Source organism: Petaurus breviceps, unplaced genomic scaffold (genome assembly GCF_028583685.1).
Source record: "Petaurus breviceps papuanus isolate PSGF00001 unplaced genomic scaffold, PetGlider_PUasm1.0 37, whole genome shotgun sequence".
Taxonomy (NCBI): domain Eukaryota; kingdom Metazoa; phylum Chordata; class Mammalia; order Diprotodontia; family Petauridae; genus Petaurus; species Petaurus breviceps.
Window position 1 is genome coordinate 4,218,799 of NW_027186296.1, and position 14,485 is coordinate 4,233,283.

At 36.7% G+C, this 14,485-nt stretch overlaps 1 protein-coding gene across 4 annotated transcripts in view; it reads right to left on the reverse strand.

Annotated features, from left to right (window-relative positions):
* FMN1 (formin 1) overlaps nt 1-14,485 on the reverse strand; it is a 493,911-nt gene that overhangs the window by 147,112 nt on the left and 332,314 nt on the right. For all 4 annotated transcript variants that reach the window (XM_069097659.1, XM_069097661.1, XM_069097662.1 and 1 more), the window contains 2 exons: nt 6,521-6,582; nt 3,366-3,454 (listed from right to left, as the gene is read on the reverse strand). In XM_069097659.1, the coding sequence (XP_068953760.1) occupies nt 3,366-3,454; nt 6,521-6,582 (151 nt within the window). The remainder of the gene's footprint in view (nt 1-3,365; nt 3,455-6,520; nt 6,583-14,485) is intronic.

A 14,485-nucleotide genomic window follows, 5' to 3' on the forward strand; every position in this document is an offset into this window, starting at 1 on the left:
TGAGCCTTTTATTCTGTGTATGCACTGTAATGGCAACCAAACTGACTTCCACAATGTAGGCAATCAATAAATACTTTTTGATAAATTGAATTTTGTGTAGTCTACTTCAGCATTTTTGGGCCAATTATTTCACAGATTCCTAGTATTTAAAGTTATTAGGGGCTTCAGAGATAATCTATTCCAACCCCTTTCAATTTACCAATGAGGAAAGTGGGGTCCAATACAAATACAGTGTTTCTCTTTTTAAATAATGAACATTTACACTATGAACACTGAAAGATTTCTCCAGTCTGAGTTTACTAGAAAGTATGTTAGCTTAGAACAAGTACATATAAGTTTTTAACATTCCTAGTCCTGTCTTGAATTAAAATATAGGTCTCCCAACTCCAAATCTAGTGGTTTTTACCCAATATGCCCCAATAGAGAAAAAAATTCCCAAAGAGTAAGTCACATGTAAAGGGACAAATGATATAGGTACTTTATAATCTACAAGTGCTATATCAATGTAAGTAGTTATTTTTTCTCTCATTTTTCCCCCTATTTTCAAAAAAGATTTTGCTTCAGTCTGAAAATCAAAAGGCATTCAAAAAAAGTCACCTAACCTGTGCTATACTACATGGCAGCAGTTTCCAGAATGCCAGGGGTACTTGGTAACTATCAACTTGGTTTGGAAGGGCTAGTCATTGGTTTCTTATTTCTGAAGTCCCTGACCAGTCAAAAGGGAGATGGATGTGTAATCCCAGGGGCTCCTTTTAATCACTATAGAACAAAAAGCCTTTAAATTCTTTGTCTAATTCTATCACACAAGTGGCTTTTGGTCTTGTCCTGAGTAGACAACTGCCATACTACAAATGTTTTTCCAATTCTGGGGCTGGGGTGGAATAAAACTGATGAGGTGAGTGATGAGGCCAACCACCCCTTGCTATGATTTACAGGACTGGCACCACAGTACTTGAAGGAAATTGCAATGTTGGAACTCAGTAAATGATTCATATTTTCCAGTATGTAAAACATACTTATAGTCAACTCACTAAGAGCTGAAGAGCTGATAGATTGCCAGAGAGTCAAACTCTGGCAAACCTCAAACACACACAACACTGTGCAGGAGGTCGGCAGGGAAGGTAAAATTTGCTCAGTCTGAATAGTCTCTCGTTCTCCTCTCCTTCCAGCAACTCAACCCATGCACACCTAGCCTGCCAGAAACAACATAAGTGCCTGGTTTGCTGTCAATGATGCCCATAGATGTTCTGAGGAACCATTATATTCATGACCTATTAGATTAAAAACCTCCTCTCCCAATACTTCAACATGACAGCTGTAGGAGCAATCATTACTAGACTAAGAATTATTATTATACCCATATTCTATGACCCCTATATCTTGGCATCTGGAATAATTCTGGGAAGGGGACAAGGCTGAAAAGGAAAGTGAAAATCTTCTGGTGGTAGAGATATCAGGAATGAATGTCTAAAGCCATAGGAGAGATAAGCAAAAGCTTATCAAAAACTATCCCCATTACCTACTAGCTATTTGTTCACTGCTTAAAATACCAATTATAGCTAAAAACCCAGGGCAAAGATACTTCCTCACAACTTAGCATTTATATAAAACTGTGAAGTTTGAAAAGTATTTTACAAAGATTATCTGAGTCTCACAACAATCCTAAGAATTAGATGCTATTATTCTCCTCATTTTACAAATAAGGAAACAAAGACAGGCAAAGGCTAAGTTACTTGTGTAGGATTGCAAAACTAGTATTTATCTAAGGTCACATATGAATTCAGGTCTTCTTGACTCCAGATTGAGCATTCTATCCACTGAGTAAAAAAAAAGATGGCACTGCTGACCACAGGCAGCAAGATCCTTTCCAAATGTCTCAGTAGGCAATTGCCTACATGGTGTGATTTGAGGAGCACTGAAAGGCTTGCCCTACCTAAACATCTCTCTCCAGATATTTCAAATTTTCCAGGGCCTAAAATTCCCACTATTAGCTATTTCATAGTCAACTATTAACACTTTTGTGAGACTTTGCTAAAAAGAGAACATGGTCTGAGAAGAAATGAGACACATAACAGGAAAGAGCAGATTGAGGATTGGGAGGCAGGGAAGACAATGAGGAAGGCATGTCTAGACTATGGGGCATTTTGAATGAGGACAGGCTAAAGTAAAGCATCATAGTGAAAGACCCTGAAATACTGAAGGCCCTTAGAATCTCAGGATAGGAAAAGGAATAAGATGATGAAAGGACGAGGGAAAGAGTTGGAAATGATCTTCAGCTGCTTCCCAGTTTTCTGAGGACTATTCCTATCCAAATTCCTGGGGCCATGGCCCAAAGCCTCCAGGAACACATACGGGGATCCAACGGCATTTCAGGGATCCCACCATCACTCAGGGGTGTAGACCAGCTACCCTATAGATCTTCAGTAGAGTATGTAAGGAAGGTTGAAGGGAAGTACCTCAAAATTCAGTACTATATATTTAAGGGCTTTAATCATCAAAGAGTTCATGGATACTCAGTTTCTTCTGTTCCCCAAAGATCCTTCCTGATGTTAACTGTGACCAAGGGGCCAAGAGGCCCCTCAGTTTTCTCTACTGCCTTCTTGGTTTTTTGAGACTAGGCTTGGTGTGATCCACCCAAGTCAACAGTAGTTTGAAGGATCCCAGCCAGTATCTACTCTGAGTCCCTTCCACATCTCCGATCTTCCTATAGCTGTTACCTGCATGAATGGGGGATGGGAAAGCAGACTGACACAGAACAACAGTTACAGAATAAAAAAAAAGATGGGTATGAACAGGAAAATACAGAAAGAAGTTCGAAAGTTTTGTGTGTGAGAGAGAAAACAAAACAAAACAAAACAAGAAGAGAGCCAGCTAGAAGAATCTGGGAGCAAAATGTGATCTGGCTTAATTTATTGGAGGAAACATTCAGGAACATAATAACTGTAATTAATTCTGGGACTCTGATGCTGCTTCTTTCCTAGAGTAGGCAAGTAGTCAGAACTATGTTATCTTCCTCAGTTACTCTTAGCCGGAATGTTTAGTCTAGAAGGAATTAGTGAGTTACTAAAACTAGGGGGAAAGGGAAAAGGGAGGGGAGTGAGAGAGTATGCAGCAGCTTAAATCTTGATGCTGAATTTCCTGGCATCTGAGGTTATTTTTGTGCCTGTGCAATAGGTCACTGGAATGACTACCTTGTGATCTAACAGACTATAAGAGTTGGATTTTAGTTTTCAAAAGTGAGGAACCAGGAAGATGGGGGGAGAGGAGGGTGGCAGGGTAGAGGAGAGAGGCAGTAATCCCTACTTTGACCCCAGCCTTAACATCTCCTCTTCCCACCCTGGGAAGAAACATTCACATTTCCTTACTGCTCAGGCTTGTCCAGTAGTTTAAGCTCCTCTTCTTTGGAGGTTTCATAATGTTTCCTTATTTTTATCAGCTCGTCCTTCTGGGCTCTCTGTGATGAAATAACAAAATGGAAGAAATAAGAGGTTGTCTTGTAGAAATCAGAGAATCTCAGGATTGGAAGGGATCTCAGAGATCATTTGGTCCAACCTACACCAAAGGCTGGAGTCTGTATGGCTATTCAAGCTGGTGGATAAGAACGTCTTCATATGTAGATCTCCTTTTCCTGAATTGAAAGAGATGGAAGCAGCTGGTTTTAAGCCAAAGTGTCAGAGAAGAAAAGGTTCAGAGGCTGAACAGCCAATGGTGCTAGGTTGTATAAACAGGAATCCCAGATTCTTATACCCCCAGTTTAGAAATGGTTCTGAGGCATACATCAGTGTTTTTCCCTTAATAGACATACTGTCACATAAAACGCAATTGTAGGTATATGCTCCCTTGATGTTTTCTTCAAGGGTTCTCTTTTGGTACTCACTATTTCAAAGATGGCAAAATGGAAAAGATTGACAGATCCTGCAGGAGTAAGGATGTCTCAGTTGAAGTCCTGGTTCTAGTATTTTTAACTTTGTGATTTGGGAAAGTCACAACCTCTCTATGCCTCAGTTAACTATCTGCACAAAGTGGGTAGTAATAATGTACTACCAGTACTGCAAAGAGATATAGTGAGGATATTTATTTTGTAAACTTTAAAGTATTATGTAAATATGAATTGCTACTAAGTTTTCAGTCTTAAAACTGTTTCCCTTCCTTCTTGTGACCCAGAAGTTATATCATACCTGAAACTCTTTAGCCTTCTACTAGGCCTCAAACACCTTAGAGTTCTTTAATGTCAAGAATATTTCTAATAATTACATGTTGATTATCAGGTGCTTGTTTTTAACTATTCATCCTATTCATTCCCTTTCTCTGAACATTGATAACACTAGCAAAATCATTTTATTTGGAGTATATACAGAACATGTGATTTCTTCAGCAAAGGGATTTTCACCATGGGATTTCCCACCACCAATGTAGATTAGACCTCACCTATGATTTAGTAATCAAGTTTTAGGAAATTGCCTTCGGAAGCTAAGTTAAATGATTTGTCCAGGATTCCATAGGTAGTAAGTTCCAGACTTGAGATTTGAAACTAACCCTAAGCCCAGTCAGGGTGCCTCTCAATTTATCCACTATGCTATGCTGCAGCCTTATACAATCATAAATTATTTCATGTGTGTGTGTGTGTGTGTGTGTATGTGTGTGTGTGAACTCACAGAATACTACAACACAAGACTTACTTGCAGGATTGAATGGAATAATTTCCTAAGCCCAAGATCCTCTAGTCATTTGGAGGGACTTAGCTCCCAGGTCACTCATTTGGTGACCTGTCTCCTTGGCTTTTATATACCCCTCAATGCTGAAGGATCCACTCACAAGAATGTGACTGTGTTTGCTCTGGCTTTCCTGGGAATCTTTCTCGCCTAACTTGGATGATAAGTCCACTTTTTAATTTTCCACTAATATGCTAAATATCTTACCCTTTATAGCTTTATAAAACAGTCTTTTTACTTTCCAGAGTGCTTTCATATCCATCATCTCATTCTGCCCTCATCAATACCTCTGGGATTAAGTAATTACTTAATTGAGTTGAGTTGTTTCAGTCCTCTCTGATTCTTAGTGATCTCACTGGGGTTTTCTTGGCAAAGATACTGGAGTGGTTTGTCATTTCTTTCTTCAGCTCATTTTGCAAATGTGGAAACTGAGGCAGACAGGGTTAAGTGACTTGCCCAGGGTTACACAGCTAATAAGTACCTGAAGCCAGATTTGAACTTAAGTCTTCCTGACTCCAGGCCTGGCACTCTATACACTGACCCTGAGATTAAGTAGCAAAATAGTATTACTATTCTTCAAATGAGGTCATACAGGACCATGGAGACTAAGGGACTTAGCCAAGAGAATACATATGGTTAGAGGAAGAACTGGCACTAGAACCCAGGTCTCCTGGGCCTTCCACCAACTTATTGCATTTTTCATTAGACTGGACTCTCTATGAAAGGTAGCTCCAACCTTGATCTCATACTCCACTACCAGTTTCACAATGGAAATGAGATCTCCTAGCCTGAGTATCACAACAGAGATTTAGGAGACTCAATTTGTATCATCACCTCAGCCTTCAACTACTCTCCCACCAGTGCTTCTGGTAGAACATAATGATTAAAAAATGCTGAGAGACATAGTTTCTGGGTAATTTAATAATTTTATTAAAAAGGCCAGCATATTAATTAATAAAAATTGGTCATTTGGCTGTCTCTCTTAGGTCAAATACAATCATGGTGGTGAGCTTACAGTTTATATGCTCTTTGAAGAGTAGGTGATCCTCAGGAGTACCAATCAACTCTGATTTGTTAACACAATGGGAGGTAGACTATATTAAAATGAGGGTCTTGGAGTATGTCACTTGGGTCACCCAAATCTTGGGCAAAGAGATATCAATTTCCATATCACCAGTCTGGCAAAAGGGAGAATCAACACTTCTCCAGACCTGAGTGAGCCAACACAACAAACTGAAATATACCCATTAGCCCAATCTTTGAATTTCTTATATTGTCTGATCAGACCTTAGCCTGGATCTTTAAGAGAAATTTCCCACACTGATTGGTTTCTCTATGAGGAAGTAGAAAAGAGGAAAACTTTTGTCCTAATACAATAATTACTTATTAAATGCAAAAGAGAAATACTCATTTCTTACAGGAGAATGGTTAATTCTTGTGTCCAGATAAAAGTTATGGACATTTTTGAGGTTCCCAAGAAGAAGAGGTTAAGTCTAAAGGTTAATAAAAAAACTTTCATCTTCTTTTTTTTTTGGGGAGGGGGCATCTTTTTTGGCTGGTTTATTTGTTTTGGCCTGGACTTGTGATTTCATGTATATAGGGAAGTCTTGGTATAATGAGAACACTCCTTCTTCTAATTAATATCCATAACTTGTTAATAACTGATAAAGAACATATTAGAAAAAGATGCCTCAGGGTACCTTGCCCTGAGGTTAGGTCCATTATCCAGTATGCCCCTCTTGCCTTGTTGCTTTTATCAAAGACAAATGCGGATGGACATCTCAATTCATCAGGTCTTTGATACTTACATTTTCATACAGGGCCTCCAATGTTTCCAAGTCTACCACAGAATCATCCACATTGAAAATTGCTGAGAGAGAGAAAATGAGAATTTCATTAGACCCCCCAAGCCAACATTTATTTTACTCCCAGTTTCCAGGCAATATAATATCACACATTCTCACACAAGCTATGCCTTTCACCATATTACTGTTCTCCTTCCCTTATCCCCAGGGAGCCAAAATGAAAGGAGCCAAAATGGTTTCTATCACTGGCCTGCGCCCTTGCCCTGCCTCATTTAATTCCACAAACTCCATGTCCCACTGCTGTTTAATTTAGGCTCTGCAGGAGAAGTGTTTATGCTTTAGAACTAAACCAGGGTGTAGGTTTGAGGCACGTTTTTTAATCTTTCTTCCCAGCCAGTAATTGAAGAGATTTAGTACCTAGTGTCACAGACCTGACTAAAGGATTCTTTCCTTTTCTGGGGGGAAACAAAGAAAAATTTTGCAAATTAAATTTATCCAGGCATGTGATTTCAAGCACCTTTCCACTGCCAACCCAACATCTTGTTTAGGTTACAAAGAGAATGAAGAACAAAATAGTGTTGATGGCAAATGAAGATTATGGCCACCTCCCAAATCCCAATCTTAAAGCAACCTCTGTCCCCCAATCTTATTACCATTTGAATTGTTGCACTGTAACCTAAACAAGCCATTTAGCTGCTACCTGATACTCCCTCCATTTCAGCTGTGTTCGATTTCTTCCCTTCAATGTGGGGACACAAACCCTGAGATTTAAAAGCCTTCGTGGATTTGGCTATCCAAAATGTTTGAAATAGGCAAGGCTCACATCTTTAAATAATTATTCAGAAGTAATAAGGTTTCTTCTCCACCCCACCCCCCACACTCTGTTCCCTGATTTTACATTGTGAAATTAACCAGCAGGCTAGTAAATTTTCTCCATGGCAGGCTAATTAATTTTATTAAAAGGACCAGTGACATTTAGAATGCTTTAAAATTTTGCCTGTCAATTATTAATCTGTCCACTGGCATTACAATGTGACTCCTGGAGGAGGCAGAGGGGAAAAAATATAAACATGGTAAAGACCATCAAGGTAAAATTCAAGTTTACTTCAATTCATGTGGTTTCTTTTTCAAGTTAGGACCATATGAGTCACTTTACCAAATGTGATGAAGTTATTCAGCTGTACTAAGATCTAACTCATCATATGATACTAAGCAAAGGCCTTAAATTCCTTGATTCACACCACTCACTGTAACACCTAGGCTTGACCTGTGGTTTTAGGGATGTGGACGGAGAAAGAGCAGGTTAATACTTTAGTAACAAAGCAAGGCATCTAAGCTTTGAGAGAAACCTGAAAAGCCATATACTTTCACATAGACCAATCTGAAACCACTAAATGAAAATGCAGTCATCACTTGAAGGAAGGAGGAAAGAATTTACCTTCCCAGCAGGACTGTTATTTTATGTGTGTCAATAATATGAACTCACTAATTTATCAAATGGAACATGCCTTTAAACCTCCGGCAACTATTTAAATGAAATGGCCAGATACCTTTTCAGCCTTATGCAAATCCCATTACATTCTTACAAAAATCAGCCAACGAAATTATGAGGGGAAAGGAAAATACACAGAGTATTTTTCTTACATCTAAATAAAAATTTCAATAGATTCTAAAATTGTATTTGAATAGCAACATTAAAAGGTTATCATGTAAATTTAACCAGAGAATATATGAGCTATACCACCAATAAGCATCCATTCTTTTTTTCATGTAAAGATTCAATAATTTAGTCACACCATTTAATAAGTAAATGTCAACTGGTAATACTCTGTGTTCTAGATAGAAATAAAAACCTATGAACTATAAAGAAACGTCATCAGTGAATGTTAATTTCTCACTTATCTTCTTTACTACCTAGAAGAGATATCAAAAGAGAAAACTTCAACCATTTTGATTCCTAATAGTGATACAAATGCAACAACCTCCTAGAATTTTACAGGTATTGCAGAGAAAAAAATGGGCAAGCAACAGAATAAATACACCTCATTGTGTTCTTTCTCACCTGCTACCTGAAGCTTTCCATGACTACAATAATTTCTTCCTAATTGGTATTCTTGTTGCACTTATTTATGTATATATCACTCATTTGACACTCATCATTTACTTATTATTTTTTAGGTCACAGATCTGTAGATTAAATCATCTGATATATACCCTTTTGTCTTTAGGAAGATAAAGTATCACTAACCACTCCCAGACCCCCATTTTACAGATGCATGAAATAAGGCCAAATAGAAATGTTGAAATGATTTAAACAATTTGTCTCAAGCAGTATAGTTAATAAATAGTATGAGATTAGTTGGAAGATTAGGGTAAATTTAGAACACAGGTCTTCTGCCTCTGAGTTTGGGCTTTTTTGTTTCTCTATATAATAATGTCTCAAGCATCTTGAGGGCAGGGACCATTTCTTAGACTTCTTTACATACCCTACACCTACTCCTAAAGCCTAGCAGGTAATAAGCACTTAATAAATGCTTGTTGTGCAAAAGCACCCCCTATAAAACTTGAAGTATGTTATATTAACCCAGAAAACCAACAAGGAAGTCATCACACCAGGAAAAAAAATCATTCTTTGATAGGACTTTGTGTTACCTGAGGTCTGACAAAATCTCATTTTCACCCTATTTTGAATCTACACCTTTCATCTTGTTATACCAGCAAAATGAACAAATACCAAATTGCAAAAAGCATAATGCAGCCAGCCTTAAGCCCCCGATACAGTATTCCAGTTTTTGATCTCCTCTCCATATCTCATTATACTAACACTCCTGCAGATGGTGTCTGAAAGGTGAAGTGTCAAATCCACAAAGCGAAGATCAATCATTGCTGGTGGTTTTTACTTTTATCTTGCTCTCTCCTGAGCTGTCCCCCTCACACTGTCAGTTCAGTTAGAATACTTCACCTACACCTCACAATATGTCGAAAGGAAGTAGACACACGCTGTGAAAAGCTGGTAATTTTATTGGGTTCCTTTACCTTTAAAAATCTGTTACTTGGCCGAGTCTGGTTTCTGAGCTCCTTTTTTGCAGGGAAATTGAGGCAAACATTTTTATGTGGTCCTCTGGTGCCTGCTCTCTACTACAAGAATTTATATACACAAGGATCATTAGCGTAGTGTTTCACCCATTAAGATATAATAACCGTCAGCCTGGACAAAAAGCAGATCCGCATCATGCATTCAAACTAACAGGCACACATAAAACTACGTGCCAGTTCCAGGCACAGGCAGAGGGCCTTGCACAAAAGGTAGGCTTCCCTCTCAGACTTAAAAATTGCTTTTCACAGGTTTAAAGGTAAGCATAGTGAAACTAGACATTCTCATTGCCCTGTGGTTCATTTTCTCACCCTCGACACTTTTTCTAATCCCAAAATAAACCAAGTCCAAAAGACAAAGGATCAAGGAAGTTGTTGATGACAGACTTTAAATGGTGAAAACAAAGTTAGCTCTCAGATTTGATGGACTCTGCTATGCTTGGTGCCTTTTCCTAGAATCCCTGACTTACACACACAAAATAATTCTTACATACTCCATTGTCTTATGTTATACGATTCTGTCTCTCCCCTTTACTACCTTGAATGCAATTGGTTAATAAATATGACAATAAGTCAATAAATTTTTCACAATTGATTGAGTATATTCTCAGCAAAGAGAAGACTAATGAGACAACCCAAGCCTGCTAATGGGAAAGGCTTTGCCAACTTTAACACTTTAATAGCTCACTCATAAACTATGTAAAGGCTACTGATGGGATCCGTTTCAACGATGTTCCTGAATCTCTATTTTCTGTTCACTTTGGGGTTTGAGAATAGCTTAATTTGGAAAAGAAAGATGGGAAAAAACACAGAACAGTCTAAAAGCCTAAAGTCAGAGGATCTAGATTAAAATCTTTTCTCTGTCAATTACTATCTCTATGTGTCACCTTCTAGACCTCAGCTTTCTCCATTATAAAATGAGGACATTAGATTAGTTGGTCTCTATAGTCTAGATTTATGTTTCTATGTCTTTGCTCTTAAATAACAACAATAATATTAACTCATATAATGATTAATATAATAATATGATTATAATAATAATGATTATATAATAATAAGTTCTGCAAAGCAGTTTATATATGTTAACTCATCTGATCCTCAGAAGAACTTTGTGATGTAGGTGATATTATTATAAACATTTTACAGTTGAAGAAACTGAGGAACAGAGAGGTTAAATGATTTGATCAGTGGCACACAGCTAGGGAATGTCAAAGGCCAGATTCAAATTGATAGCTACCTAGCTACAATTTATTATGTCCTTCTACTGGGCCCAGAAGAAATGAGGAAGACAGATCTGTCTTCAGGCAGATTAATCCATAAATGAGATTCTCAAATAGGTATCTCCTACTTTTCCCTTTCCATCCCATTACACTTCTAAATATATAATTAGACCCCTTTGTCCCAGAAAAATAAAAAGGTTAGGTGGGGGCTGGATTTTAGATCCAAGAAAGGGTAGATATACTATTTTATCGGATTTTTTGTTTCTTTTATGTCAGTTCTGGCTTTAAGTATAATATTGGGTCCCTATTAGCATTTTAAGTAAGACTAGGCCTTTGATTACCAGAAGATTTTTAGCACAAAAGAGACATTTTTAAGCCTTGAGTTTCTTTAATTTTTGAATTCTAGCTAGAAAAAAAAATCAATTACTAGAGTCTAATATATAGTGGGAAAATGGCTAAACAAATTGTGGCATATAAATATAATGGAATATTACTATGCTATATGATATGATGTGATAAATACAGAAAAACAGGCAGAGCTACATAAACTGAAGTAAGGAGAGTAAAGTAAGGAGAGCCAAGAAAATAATATACATAATAACTGAAACAATGTAAATGAAAGAACCACAAAAAAGTAATTTTTTCAAAATTATGAAGAATAAGAATGGCTTGAAAGAAGAGATATGAGAAGACCTTCCCGTTGTAGAGGGAGGTCCATAAATGTTGCATATCGCATACATTTTCATACTTTTTTGGTTTATCAATCAATTATGCTGATTTTTCTTCTTTTTCATTTCTGTTTTTAAAAAATCTGTTTTTTTTTGAGGAGGTGGAAGGACAATGCGAGAAACTATGGTGATATAAAAAAGACATCAATAAAATTTTATTTTTTTTAAAAAAGAAAGAATTCCAAATACTACCTCTTTTCTTCTCCAATAATAAAATCTATCCTCTGTTTTACCTTGAACAAGAGAGCCATTGACTGGGAGAGATAAAGATGATTATGAGAACAGAGAATGAGGTGATAAAGAGAAAGAGAGAACTGTATGGGAGAGATGCAAAAGCTACCCTGAAAGAGTAAGGAAAGGAGTCAATGCTAATAGCTCTATTACTCTAATCTCCACATCATTTCTACAATACAATCAATATGGGAAAGATTGTGCAAAGACAGGCACACTGATACATTTTTGGGAGAGCTTTGAAATGCCATAATCAATTTGAAAAGCAATATGGAATTATGCAAATAAAGTGACTACTATGTCTATATGCTTTATACTGGAAATTCTCATCACTGCCTGGCTTATACCCCAAGGATGTTATTGATAAGAAAAAAAACCCATATACTCCAAAATATTTATAGCAACACTTTCTGTGATAGCTAAAAATTGAAAACAAATTAGATGTCCCTCAATTGGAGAATGACTAAACAAATATTGGTACATGAATGTAATGGGATATTACTGTGCTGTAAGAAATGATGGTAATGATGAATAGAGAAGCCTGGAAAGATCTCTATGAATTGAAGCAGAGTGAAGTAAGCAGAGCCAAGAAAATAATATACACAGTAACTACAACAATGTAAATAGAAAGAACCATGACACACCAACAAATCAAAAGTAAGTATAATGACATTATAAAGGTCAAGTGAAGAGATATGAGAAGACACCCAGAAACCAAACCCTCCATGGAGATGGGAGGTCCACAAATGTTACACAGGGTATATGTTTCCAGACTTTTTCAATGTATTAATCAGTTGGGCTAATTTTTTTTCTTTTCCTAAAACTACTATTTGTCATATGGAATGGTTCTCTGGAAGAGGGAAGGGAAAGAGGAGAGATACATGAAATATTATGATAAAGAAACAGAAAGTGTCAATAAAAATTTATTTAAAAAAATCTAACCACAAAGCTCAGAGGAATCTTTGCCAAATTCAAAAGGAGTGGATGGAATGTATTTGTCCTCTGGGGCAGTTAGGTGGTTGTTGGAAGACTTACTTCAAGCACTTACTAGCTGTATGACCCTAGTCAATTCACTTGAGTTTCCTAGTCTATAAAATGGGGATAATAAGAACACCAGCCTCAAAAGGTAGTAGTGAGGATCAAATGAGATAAGCACTTTATTAAGTACTTTGAAAACTTTAAAGCTTAAAGTTTTAAAAACTTTTAAACTTAAAAACAGTAATTATTATTTGTAATAGAATCTGTAGAATATTTATAATAGAATTACTAAAGGTGTTCCAGGGACTACTCTAGGTTCTAGGGATGCACATATAAAGAATGAAACAATCCCTGCTCATAAGGAGCTTACATTCTATAGTGGGATATTAATTTACACCTATCCCTTTATCTACTCAGTATCTATAATATCAGTAAAACCTTTATTTAATTCCCATAAACTTTCTCAAGGGACTAAATAGGCTGATCCAACCATTTCTAAGTGTAGCAATTATTGGAAAATACTGATTTTTTTTAGCTGCACATCATAAAGCATAAGATTACTAATAATGAGGCTCTTGATTTTAAAATGAACCTAACAGTAATTCAAAGCCTACTTTCCTTCATACTATGACAATAATCTTGAGGTCATATTTAAAGTCCAAAACAGCTAATAAAAATTCCATAAAAAGCAAGATACATGGTCAGAGATCCAATGAAAGAAGTTTTAAAGGAAAAAGAAAAAATGTTAAGTCAGTGAATCGTACTATGTATCTGCAGCCCTGAAAAACTAAAAAGTCTGTATGATTCCAAGAGATCTCTTCTAATATCTTGTTGGAAAATATGTCAAATCTAATATAAACCCCAAAGAAAGGTCAATAAAGCAACAAGCATGGTAGGAATGTCCAGGACACAAAGTACAAATAGTCACACAAAATAGCCCAGACTTGAAAACCAAGATACTCTATCCTCAATCATATGAAATCTTCAATCGTCTTGGAAAAAAAATATGGTGTTCAAAAAATTAATGCACTAAAAGTGCTAGAATACCCTATATACCACAGGATCCTTGGACACCTAGGGTCTAGTTAGTAAGATTCTCTAGAGCCAAATGAGATTCTTTGGGATTTTCTCTAAAATGAACTGGACCATATACATTACATTTCTGAACTACAGAGAAATTAATGATGATTTTCAATTTGTACTGATATTTCAACAAATTTTTCTGGAGACAAAGATGAAGGGAACAAGATCTAGGAGACAGACATTAGACTAAGAATTGAAAGACTTTTGGTTTAGAAATTAATGCTGTAAATGAATGGCTTGCTTCCCCTTTTCATTCCTGGAGGCTGGACTTTTTTTAAAAGGGGACAATAGGACAGGGAAAACCACCACAGTTGTAGCCCCTATACTCCCCAAGGCTAAGACTGAGGGGCTACTTTTGAATATTTTTTTATTCTGACTTTAAGTTAAACATAAGAAACATTATTTTCAAAAGTCTGATAAACTCCATATAAATGCTATAAGGTTGCTGTGAAGGCCTATGTAGGGTATGGTTAGCAAGAATTTTCCACTTCTAGACCAAGGACAAGAGCCAGAGGCACAAAGTTTCATTTTTTAAAAAAATCTTAAATTTTAATTGATATATTTGCTGCTTCACTACTTATTGCCCAAGGCAATTCCCTATAAATTGGAGAGCAAATGTCAATCTGTACAGTTAA